The 11,162-nt window shown below is 45.5% G+C and overlaps 1 protein-coding gene and 1 long non-coding RNA gene across 2 annotated transcripts; both read left to right on the plus strand.

Moving 5' to 3' along the window:
* Positions 1 to 3,895: 3,895 nt before the first annotated feature.
* On the plus strand, positions 3,896 to 10,308 carry CLN8 (ceroid-lipofuscinosis, neuronal 8). The gene is made up of 2 exons (XM_019537483.1): positions 3,896 to 4,566; positions 8,012 to 10,308. Exons 1-2 carry the CDS (start codon positions 4,024 to 4,026, stop codon positions 8,333 to 8,335), a joined length of 867 nt encoding a protein of 288 aa, XP_019393028.1. The 5' UTR covers positions 3,896 to 4,023; the 3' UTR covers positions 8,336 to 10,308.
* On the plus strand, positions 4,677 to 8,005 carry LOC109311707. Its single transcript, XR_002101585.1, has 3 exons — positions 4,677 to 6,011; positions 6,297 to 6,298; positions 7,860 to 8,005. It is a non-coding gene; the product is annotated as an uncharacterized LOC109311707 (long non-coding RNA).
* Positions 10,309 to 11,162: the final 854 nt, after the last annotated feature.

The following is an 11,162-nucleotide window of genomic DNA, read 5'->3' on the forward strand; positions in this document are numbered from 1 at the left end:
GGGCCCCCAGCAGCACCCACTGCCAAGTGCCCCCTGAAGCCATGCCAAGTACCCCCAGGGTCCCTGGTTGAAAACCCCTGACAAACTAACATGGCTACAACCAATACCCCATGAGCTTGAAATCACACCCAGAACACAGTGTATACTTAAATTATGCAATCACAGAGCAACTTTGAAAATCAAGTTAAGTTAGTGGCTGAAAATAGGATCTGGTTCATGGAGCTTCTAAAATGGTTTGAAATTCAGCAGGCCATGAAAAATCCTTTGTCTAGTTGTGATTTAAGTAGAACGCTACTCATGGGCATCTTTCCTGAGGGCTTATTTTTTCCCATTCTTGGGTGCATTATTTTTTTCCCATTCATGGCTTTGGGCACAGTCAAAGTCAGTGATTTCCAAAGACCATGCCATAGCATACCTAGCGTGCCAAGCCAAGCCAGGTGAGAGCAAGCCAAAGTGAACCACAGGATCCCTCTGTGCAAATGAGGTACATTCAGCACCTTGTACCTGCCTCAGCTACTCCAGTGGTGCCTGCAGCTAGTTCTCTGGGGACTGCCACCACTGCTGCTGCCTTGCCTGTGCGCAGGCAGCCTCTGTGCTAGCCCCTTGTCTCCCACCCCATGATTCTAGGAACATGCTGTGGTACCAGCAGGCAAGTGGGCAGATGCAGAAAGAGCCATACTTTGTGGCCCAGCTTGTCCCCTCTACCCCTCCCATGCTCTCAGGGCCAGCAGAAGGCACTGCAGGTCAACAGTATTGGACCCCACAGGAGCAGCCTCAGCCCAGGTAGTTGCCCATGGGGGCGGACACGACACATCCTCAAGATTTGTGCTGGGCTCAGGGCTCACCACCCTGCTGGGAGTCCTGTGCCACCATGGTGATGGACCCCACAGCAGCTGGGGTGGTGGTGGTGGTGGTGGTGTGGAGTTATGCCCCCCACTGCTGCTGGGTAGGCAGAGGGGGGGGCATGCAGCTTGGTGGTGGAGGGTCTCCAGGGGAACGGCAGCAGGAGAGGGGGCCTGCATCTGCCCCCGCTCCGCTCCTGTCGGCTGGACAGGGATCCAGGCATGCTCCTGCCTTTCCATTTTAAAAAGGTGGTCACCCTAACCCAGACAGGCTGCACTGTCTCCATCCTTGGAGGTTTTGAAGCCCTGGGCAGACAAAGCCTTGGCTGCGATGAGCTGGTTGGAAGGTTTTGGAAGCATCTGAAGCCTCGGATGGGGGTGGAGGAAGTTCGCCCGTAGTAAGGCCACTTACGTTTCTGCACTGACTCACGGATTTGGAGTTTGTTTTGGCTAATCTGGCTTGGAATATGGAAAATTTAAATATCTTTTTAAAGGGCCCTGTTCGCACTTTGACCAGGGCTTGTTGCACTAGAGATGACCTCATGAGCTCCTCCCTATAACCCAGCAGAGGAAGCTCGCGGCGTCAAAGTCCCGTCCCTCTATCCTCAGCACACAACGCGCACGCGCCAGCTGCATCCCCTCCTCCCCGATGAGCCGAGACCGCACACGTGACGCCTTGCGCAGTCTGGGCCGTGGGGAGGAGCAGCCCGGCCCCGCCTTCTGCTCTGTGATTGGTACGCTCCACGTCCCCCCCCCCCCACGAAGTGGGCGCGTGGTTGGTGCCGGTCGGGCGGAAACGCTGCGGGGGCATGGGGCTTCAGGACTAGGACCGGGCGGCCTCACGGGCCCGACGGTGAGTGGATTCCGGACGTGCCTTCCTCTCCCGCACCTCCTTCCGGCCCGGCGGCTGCTGCGGTCACAAGCCCTCGGCCTCTCAGTGCTGCCTGCGGCCGGCCTGGCCCTGGCAGCGCGGAGCTGGTGCTGCTCGGAGCCCGCGCCCGCTTCTCTGGGGGCCCTGGTGCAGGGAAGGGCAAAACCCCGGTCCCGGTCCGCCCCAGTCTGCCCACACGGTGAAAGTGCTCCACGACCCCCACGCTGTGCTGGGCAGCCCCTGAGGAGCCGGGTTGGACCCTCCAGCCGGGACCAGGAGCCTCGGGCTTTGGCGGCAGCAGGTGCATTGGCGGGCTGAAGCCAGAGCTGCGTCACGGGCAGTTAGTTGCACTTGCTCTGCGCGTCTGTTCGAGCAAGTTTGGAGTCTGAGCGTCACCCCTCCCTCCCGCACCTGCGGCTCCTAGTGACGCCCTTGAAGGCAGTGGTGAGTTTGTCTGCTGCTGATGTTCAGCTGAGGGTTTCTAGTCCCTGGTCCCACTTCTCTGGTGTGTCTGAGTCATGCTGGAGTGGTGGGGAGGTGTAACCCTTACACGTCTGTGCACTGAGCCAGTGTAAAAGAGCTGGAAGGGGATGAAATCATTGTAGGTATGACTGAAGAGTATGTAGCTTTGAGGGTTTTTATTGCACTTGATTTGTGTTGATACTTGCAACACAAATGATTTCCAAGCCTTGCTTTATTTTCTACACATGTATGTAGGTGAATATATTCAGGACAAGAGCTTAATTCTTCATGCCAAGACCACTTTGTACAGACTTTTTAGAGATGCTTTTGTATGTTGCTAGGAGGTGGATAAAGTATCTGTACTGTAAATATGTATCTTTTAAGCTGCCCTACTTCCAAGTGGCTACAGGCTGCACATGCCACAGGTTGGAGAAGTAAGGGCTGCATGTTGCATGTGCACTAGGGTAAGCTACAGGTGCCCTTGACCCTGCACTTCTTGCCCATACAAGCAGCCCTGCCCCCACTGCTGTACTGCAGTGACACTTCCACATCCCCTCCCTTCCTTTTCCTCCACCACTGCACCACACACTAATGTAGGCAGCCCCTCTGCCATTGCACTCTGCACTTTGGCTGTGCAGATCCTCTCTGCACCTCTGCCTGCGCTCTATTCAGCAGCTGAAGGTAGGAGGGAAACTAGAGCCCTCGGAGCAGTGGGACCTTACAGGCCTCGTGCAGTCTGTGGCCTGCCAGGTGGACAGTCCTTTCTAATCTATAAACTGTAAGCTATATGTGTGCCTATTTGATCTTAAAGAGTCTTTAAGACTTCAGTGGAGGGAGTTGCAGGGGGAGAAAGGGGTGCTGAGAAACCAGTGATGTTTTTCTGTTTTTTAGCTGCATTTTCTGTTCTTAACCTTCTTCTATATTCCTATGGAACTGCCCCCTTTCAGGTGCGTTCCTTTTTGCACCTGGGATCCTGCTCTTGATAGAAACAATACGATTATTGGCTGTTACAATTTTTTTGCAAGTGTTCTGTAGGAGTAGTGGCAAGGCATTGGTGTACCAGTTGTCCCAAGATTATTTAAGCAATGTTGACAGTCATGTTAGCAAAACCTTTCAAATTGAAGCCTTTTAGAGGAATATTTTATAAAGGCAAAAGACAACTTATGTAAGATGGAGAAAATTGCAGTGTGTTTTACATATTTTTCCCTATTATTCTTTCCCATTACTACTAAATAACTGGAAGAATGTTATGTTGTGGATAGTTACAGGATAAAGCCTTGGCTGGGTTAAGCTAGTTGGGGCTGGTCCTGCTTTGAGCAGGGGGTTGGACTAGATGCGACCTTCTGAGGACCCTCCCACCCCTCACTCATTTAACCCAGCAGAGGAGGTGCCCAGGGGCCTAGAGTCTGGGGAAGGCAGCCCCAGGTGCCCCTGCTCTGCATCCTGTCTCTACCCTGAACAGTACATTATTGTAGCAGACCTTGTGCATTGCAAGATCCTGCATTCATCCCAGTTCTGCAAGTAAGAAAACAGGGTTTCTCTGTTAATGCCACATCTTCTGTATATATTTTAGCTAATTATCTTCAAATAAGCAGTTTCTCTATGGTTTATGCAACATTCATGGGAATAGTAACACATTCTTAACTTTCCTGAAACTGCTGAGCCTGCCATAATGTACAATGCATTCTTTAACAATGGTGTGTGTTTGTTTTAATCAGAGATGGGAAAAGAAGAGGATGTGGCTTCTGCTCTGTAATGAGACGGGCTGAGTTAAACCTAAAGTAAATCAGCACACTTGTGGGTACTTAAAGTTTCTCACTGAAGACTTTTGAGTTGCAGACAGAAGAAATGGATCTTGTAAATGAAGATGCAATGCCCAGCACTATATTTGACTGGAACTATCTTCTCTGGGAAGTTCGTTTATTTTTAGTAGTAGTTGGCTTTTTCCTCTACTTAGGAGTGTTTCTTCTGTCTCACTCGCTGTCCTCATGGATCAGTGTCACTTACCATACCTTGCCATCAAAGGAGAAAGTCTTCTGGAACATGACAGTCACACGTGGTGTTTTTGGACTTCAAAGTTGGGTTTGTGGCGTGTGGGCCTTACTCATAGATCCTGTTTTTCAAGCTGACAAAGTATATTCACAACAGAAATGGAGCTGGTTTACCTGTTTAATAGCGTCTGGATTCTTCTTGCTTGAAAATGTAGCCGTTCATTTGTCTAACCTTATTTTCAAGACATTTGATGTATTTGTAGTAGTGCATCATTTCTTTGCCTTTGGTGGCTTTCTTGGTCTGATACTTAATACCAAGTCTGGACACTACCTACCCTTGATGGGCATGCTACTTGAGATGAGTACTCCGACCACTTGCATCTCCTGGCTGCTTTTAAAGGTAAGAGTTGATCATTCCCTTGTGTTCATTAGTTAAACTAGAAGTTGCCCTTGTAATGCAGATGTTGCCTGTTTCCCTTATACAAATCTACAAGTAAATAAATACTAGCCTCCAAATCAGAAGATTAGTTCTAGGATTGAGAGGGAGTTTTTCTTTGAAATTGGAAGTGAATCAAACCATATTGCATTTAAGTCTCTGAAAAGTAGTTTAATAGGGCTAAAGTCAGCAAGAGTTAAATCCCTGCAAGTAAGGCACTACAGTGCGTAATTTGCAGGCACCAGGCTGCCGGAGTTAAATTCAGAATCTGGAGTTAGGTGTCCTGACTCCCTTTGCAATGCATGAAGAGAGATAGGTGCCTCAGAGTGGCAATTCCAAAAACTCACTTTTAAGGTAGGTCCTTAATTGGAATTATGAGGCATAGTTATTACCTGGATTGTAGGTGTTTGGTAGGTTGTCTACTGACAGGCGATGCACAAAGCAGATCTACAGCATAAGATCTCTTATACTTTACATGCTATAGCACAAGAATAAATGGTTATCCCATTGTCTATCTGGCTACCTGCGATCATGCAAGATGGATTCTCACCTATACTGCCGAGGGAGAGGAGTTTGGCATACAGACTGGCAGCAGATTTGTCTTGGATTTGCTGAGTTCTTCAATGTTTTTCTCTAGTTCATTCCACATATTTATACATGGGTTGCTCTAGTAAACTTTTTCTGATTTGGTGTATTTAAATGTTTTGGTTTCAGAGAGACACTGGGAATTGGATGGGGGGAGTGATTTTTCGTAGTGCCTTAGAAGGTGTCATTTTGATGGGTTTTATGTCCTTGGGAAAACTACAGCTTTTAGTAGAGAAGTTTCTGTATCTCCCTTTCATCATTTTGGTCTGTCACTTGTTACCCGTATTTCTTTTCGCCGTGTTTTACAGTTTTTTCTCTGTTTTTACAACTCCTCCAGCAAACCTAGCACAAATATATCTACTATAGGAAAACTAGTATGTTTAGTGACGTCAGTTACTACTGTTACTACTAACATTCTTAATCTAAACCTATAATATATTAATAATGATACATATATTTTTATTATATAATGTTTCTCTTCAGGGCTTTTGCTCTATTTTTAATTTGAAAAATGAGGATGTAAAATGAACCTGCTGGAAGAGGAGGAAGTAGTTCCCATTTGTATCATAACCTGGTGATTAGAGGGCTTGCCCAGGAAGTGGGAGATTTATGTTCTAGGCTGTCCACAGCCTGAGGGAGTTCAAACACTTTCCACCCCTCCTGTTGACTCACTGTGAAAAAACAAGGCATGGTTCAGGGGAGCAAAAGGAGAGAGCGTGCTCAAGTATGATAACCACTATCTAGCCTAGTACTTCAGGCTTTGGAGAGATTTTAGGATTGTTCTATTTACTACTTAAGCATTTTCCATTAGAACAGCCATGGGAGTGGGGGCTAGAATTCAGGAGTCCTAGCTACATTCCTTAAACAGTAAGGTACAGAATCAGGCTCTGAATTCTTTTCTTGACCTCCTGTGCCTTGCAAAAGAAAAAGTATAACAGCACAACTTCAACAGGATGGAGGAGAGCCCCTTGCATGCCTATGGTCTAGAGATTGTGTTAGTTTACAAGGAGGTGAGCAGTGTAGGTTTGCACCTTCTCAGACTGAGGAGGAAGTATAACCCAGTTTCCTGTCTACCGACTTAGTGCTGTAACTGCTGGCCTATTATATAGAAGTTAGATGCCACCATTTTCAGTCCTTCTGGCCCAGTTTTAAAAATAGAGTACCTACAACTGCATTTTGTAAGGGGCCCAAAGCTGTCACTGTGTTAATTTTCTAAGGAATTTTAGGACAATACACTCATTTTCTGGCAGGGCTTAGGTAGGATCTGGGTGCCAAGGCTGCTCAGATGAGGACAGTTCTGAACATGTGTATAGCTCTAACAACAGGTGCCTTGGGAATTTTCCAATTGAATGGAGAGGCATCTTGTGAATTTTAGGCACTTACAGGGTTAGGTGGCTGCAGAGCAGATTTGCAATTTTGAAATCTGTCTATGCCTTTTTGGTTGGGGGTGGAGAGGGGTGGAAACTGGCTTTTAGTGTCAGGAATTAATTTCTTCCCCACCCCCATCCCCCAACACACACACAAGTAAATAGTTTCCTAGATTGAGGACCACAAATTTAAAGTGGCCCAACTGTGTGTGTGTGTGTGTGTGGGGGGGGGTGGGGAGGAGGGTATATTCAAAACCCTATCCTGAAAATGGGAAGTGAGAATGAGTCATCAGCTCTAACAAACCCAAAATAAACCAATAAACTGCTGCTGGAGAGTTAGATATGTGTGCTCCCATATGCATGTGTGTGTGCGAGTCAATCAGTCATGCATGTGTGAGGGATGTGTTTTGCTTGTTGGAAGAGAAATTAATATCCTACCTTATGAGCAATAATCAGTTCCAAGCGAGTATGTCTTAGTGGTTTTAAATCTCCGGACTTGGATTTAAATCAGTGTGTGTTGCTTAAATTTCCCATGTTGTGCTAACTCTCATGCTGCCATGACCTGTGCTTTGTTGTAGTCGTTTTCTTCTACCCAGCAGGTGGCTGCATGTAGGTGCTACTATACCCGTACATTCTGGGAAGTAGTTTTGCATTCTTCTGGACAAGGGTGCTATAAAGTGTCATTGTATAGGACACCATAGAAAACGGCTGGAGAGAGTAGCAGTTTACACTATTAGCAGGAGTGTGGCAAGTTAAATCCCACCCATTCCCTGAGTGCTGCTGGAATCCGTCCCCACTGCACTTATACCTGAGAGATTTCAGGCTTTGGGGTGTTGGATTGGAGTTGATGAGGGACTGAGGTGCAACTCAGACCTGAGCAGGGGCAGGACAGTGCTGTAAGAGAGCTGGATTGACCCTTTCCTGGTCCTGAAACTGCTGGAGTTCAAATGCTCAATGGATGTATAAAACTGCAGCACTTGTGGGGCCAGGGAAGATTTAATTTGGCTCGTGGCAGAGAGATCTGACATCTCACAGCAGTGGTCCTGCCCTTACTACAGGGCCAGAGTCTTCACCCTCCCCCTGCCTCCATTTTGGCTCCTCTCTTTGCTGGGTGCCTGAGGCATGCCTGCCACAAACAGCAGTTGCCCATGCCACTTGTGGCCTGCATGCTTCAGGTTGGCCACACCTGCTTTACAGTGACAGAAGGCTGAACTTCTTTTTAGTTATGTAACAAGGAGTGGGTGACCGAAGCACCAGCTCAAAGTGACCACTTTCAAGGGGTTCGAGAATGGCAGCTGCTGCCAGCTCATCTGCTGCCACTGCCACCCCAGCTGCTGCTGTTGCTTCTGCCACCTAGGGCAAGGACCCTGGTAATTACACCCCTGCTTCTGCCTTACAAAGTCTATGTGCATTGTTGTATTGAAGCAGCAATCTCATTACTTGTCTCTGTTTTCCAGGCTGGCTATTCTCATACCATTTTCTGGAAGGCAAACCAGTGGCTCATGATCCATCTGTTTCACTGCCGTATGATGCTTACTTATCACATGTGGTGGGTGTGTATTTCCAATTGGAATGATGTGGTGGAAAACCTTGGACTTCTGTATTTTATCGTTTTATTCCTGGGATTAGCTTCTGTGTCAATAATTCTTAACCCATACTGGACATACAAAAAGACTATGCAGGTTGTCAGTCCAACTGACTGGAACTTTTCACACGCAGAAGTGAAAACTGGACAATCTGGAAAACTGAATGGTGAAACAATCCAAAAGAAGAGAATATAATACTGAAACAGCTGGCTGTAAACATAGAAGCAATATAAGACCAGAAAAATATAATGCACATTTTTAATGAGTCCAAAGAAACACAATTACTTACAAGAAATCAGAGTACATATTGATTCATCCTTAACTTGCCATCAGAATTCTATACTCTTGTTTCAAAAGTGTTAAAAAGTATAGCTTTTTAAAAAATAACACAGACACACAGTGCACCAAAAATCTTAGACTACTTTTAATAGGATTTATGCTGACATTTTTTTTTCAAATTGAATGGTGTTGCTTCATTCTGTAATGAAAGGGAGTAAAAATTGTATCTGTTCTTCTAGCACTTTTCATCCTAGGATTCCCCAGGTATTTTCTAAATACCTAATTAAGCCACACCCAAAACCTAATTAAGCCACACTGCATCTCTTTAAGGAAGATTAGAATTAAGACTATTTCAGAATCATGGAAGAAGCTGATATTGAAAACTGACTTTTATTTCTGACGTTGAAACTACGTCTCGAATACAGAATACCTGTTTCAGTCTAACCAGTAGGCCACTCCATACTGATGTGATAGACAGTCCATCACCTTGAAGTCTTTAAATCAAGACTGGATGCCTTTCTAAAAGGTTTGCTATAAAAGCTTAGATAAGTTATGGGTTTGATGCAGAAATTACAGTCAGAGATTTTTGTCCTGTTTATTCAGGAGGTCTCCTCTGGCCTTAAAATCTGTAGGGTTGTCTACACCACAGTAGTAGCCTGTCCTGACTGGGCTCTTCCTTAGCTTATCCTGCCCGTTTGCAGCCATGAGCACTTTACCAGCCTGGAAGTACAACACTGGGACCACCTTGGGCTTGTCCATTACACATGAGAATGGACTCTCAAGAGCAGCCTGTAGAGATGGATCTGAAGCATCTTCACTGGTGTACCTCTTGGTTAGGACTGCCTGTAGAAATGGGTGGATGCAGCACGCTTGGGATAGCCTAGCCTAGCAAAGCCAAACCATGATACCATCATATTGTAATGGTATTCAATCTTTTGGCCCTACAGGCCAAATGAGTGACACAGGACCAAACCATTAGCTATAACTGGGTCCCACACCATGCTGGAATCAGGCCTCACACTGCCCTATATACCTGATCTAGCATGCAGGGCTATGCTGTCCAACCCACAGAGCTCCCCAGTCATACAGAGTCTGGCAGCAAGGAGAGTAACAACCCAGGAACTGGAGGACACTGCTCTGAGGGCTGAGCACCCATGTTGTAGATCTGTTGCACTTGTAGACTTGTTCTTTGGAAAACTGAAACATCACAAGTGTCAGTAAAAAAAACGTAAGTCTTAGATAAGCTTATTATTGGGGCGCTTATTACATGTATAACATTCCACAGCACAGTATTATCTTGCAGTTGGCAGTGATTGAGTGGGTTCTTTGTGCTAATATACTTGGCGATAAATGTTACTGTGTGGGGTGGGGGAAGGAAAACAACTTTACCATGCTTTTTGTCAGCTGACAAATACAGAGGGAGTAGAGAAAAACTTGAATACTCAGAATGGTGCTGGAACCCGTTAGGGGAACACCTGGAAGATTTCTTTGTTGTTTTGGAGATGTCAACTTTTTACATCTAGATCACAAGTTCAAATCCAGTCTTAGTTAATCTATCTCCTTGGAGTCACATTACATCATTTGAAGAGAAAATATAGGACAAAGTACAGATGTTGTTTACTTTAGTTGGAGTATTGCCTAATTTCAGGCATCCCATTTTGTGAGGAATGTGAAGAAACTGGAGAGGGTTTAGAAGAGAGCAACTAGGTTGCTAAAAGGGCTGGAATGTAATGCATATGATGAAACGTTGCAGGAAGTAAGTCTGTCTAGTTTGCAGGGGAAAGAGATTAATGGTGAATAAAGCAATTTCTAAATATTTTAAAGATGGTCATAAAGAAGATGGGCGGGGAGGGGCGAAATTCGCTTGCCTTGCTGCAGAGGGAAGGACAGAAGGCAATGGGTTTAAACAGCAGTAAAGCAGGCCTGGATAAAGTCTCGGAACAAACTTTCTAACTACAAACAGTGGAACAAGCTGCCTAGGGAAGTTGTGGAGTCTCCTTTACTGAAAATTTTCAAGGAGGTGGAATTGGTTAACAGTAGTGTATCCTGCATCTGTGCAGGAGGCTGGACTTGAATGCTCTTGAGAGCCCTTCCAACATTATAAATCTGAAATTTTATCCGTCTAAAATGTCTTGTCTATAGGAGCAATTTTCATGCACTTTTTTTTTTCTTTTTGAAATCCATCCATTTAAAGCAGTGGTGGGCAAAATGCGGCCTGTGGGCCAGATGCGACCCACCAGGACATTCTATCCAGCCTGTGGGGCCCCTAAAAAACTTAATATTAATCTGCCCCTGGCTGCTTTTGTCATTTGGCCCTTGATGGCTTGCCAGAACTCTGTAAGCGGCCCTCTGCCCAAAATAATTGCCCGCCTCTGATTTAAAGCATCTTTTAAGGGCAAGGTAGGAAAGAGAATATTTTAATGTATAAGCTGTTCAAAGCAAGGAGTTTTTGTAAGCTGTTCAGGGCAGGGATCTTTTTCTTGTTTTTTATATTTTTAAAGATGCCTGCATGTGTGCAAGAGCCCTTCCAACATTAAAAATCTGAAAAATGATCTCTCTAAAATGTCTTATCTATAGGAGGAACTTTCATGCATTTTTTTTTTTTACTTTTTTTTTTTTTTTTAATAATCCATTTTAAGTATCTTTTAAGGGCAGGGACCTTGTTCCTGTTTTTTATATTTTTAAAGCCCTCTGTATGATTTAGAACAGTAGTCCTATACATAAAATACCAAACGGTATCTAT

This window comes from Crocodylus porosus, unplaced genomic scaffold (assembly GCF_001723895.1).
Source record: "Crocodylus porosus isolate Cpor-Errol unplaced genomic scaffold, CroPor_comp1, whole genome shotgun sequence".
Classification (NCBI taxonomy): Eukaryota; Metazoa; Chordata; order Crocodylia; family Crocodylidae; genus Crocodylus; species Crocodylus porosus.

Bases quoted from the DNA above. Each gene is read 5' to 3' on its own strand.
- CLN8 (XM_019537483.1), top strand. From the start codon at position 4,024: ATGGATCTTGTAAATGAAGATGCAATGCCCAGCACTATATTTGACTGG. The intron at 4,567-8,011 runs GTAAGAGTTGAT...TCTGTTTTCCAG, and splicing joins TCTCCTGGCTGCTTTTAAAG to GCTGGCTATTCTCATACCAT.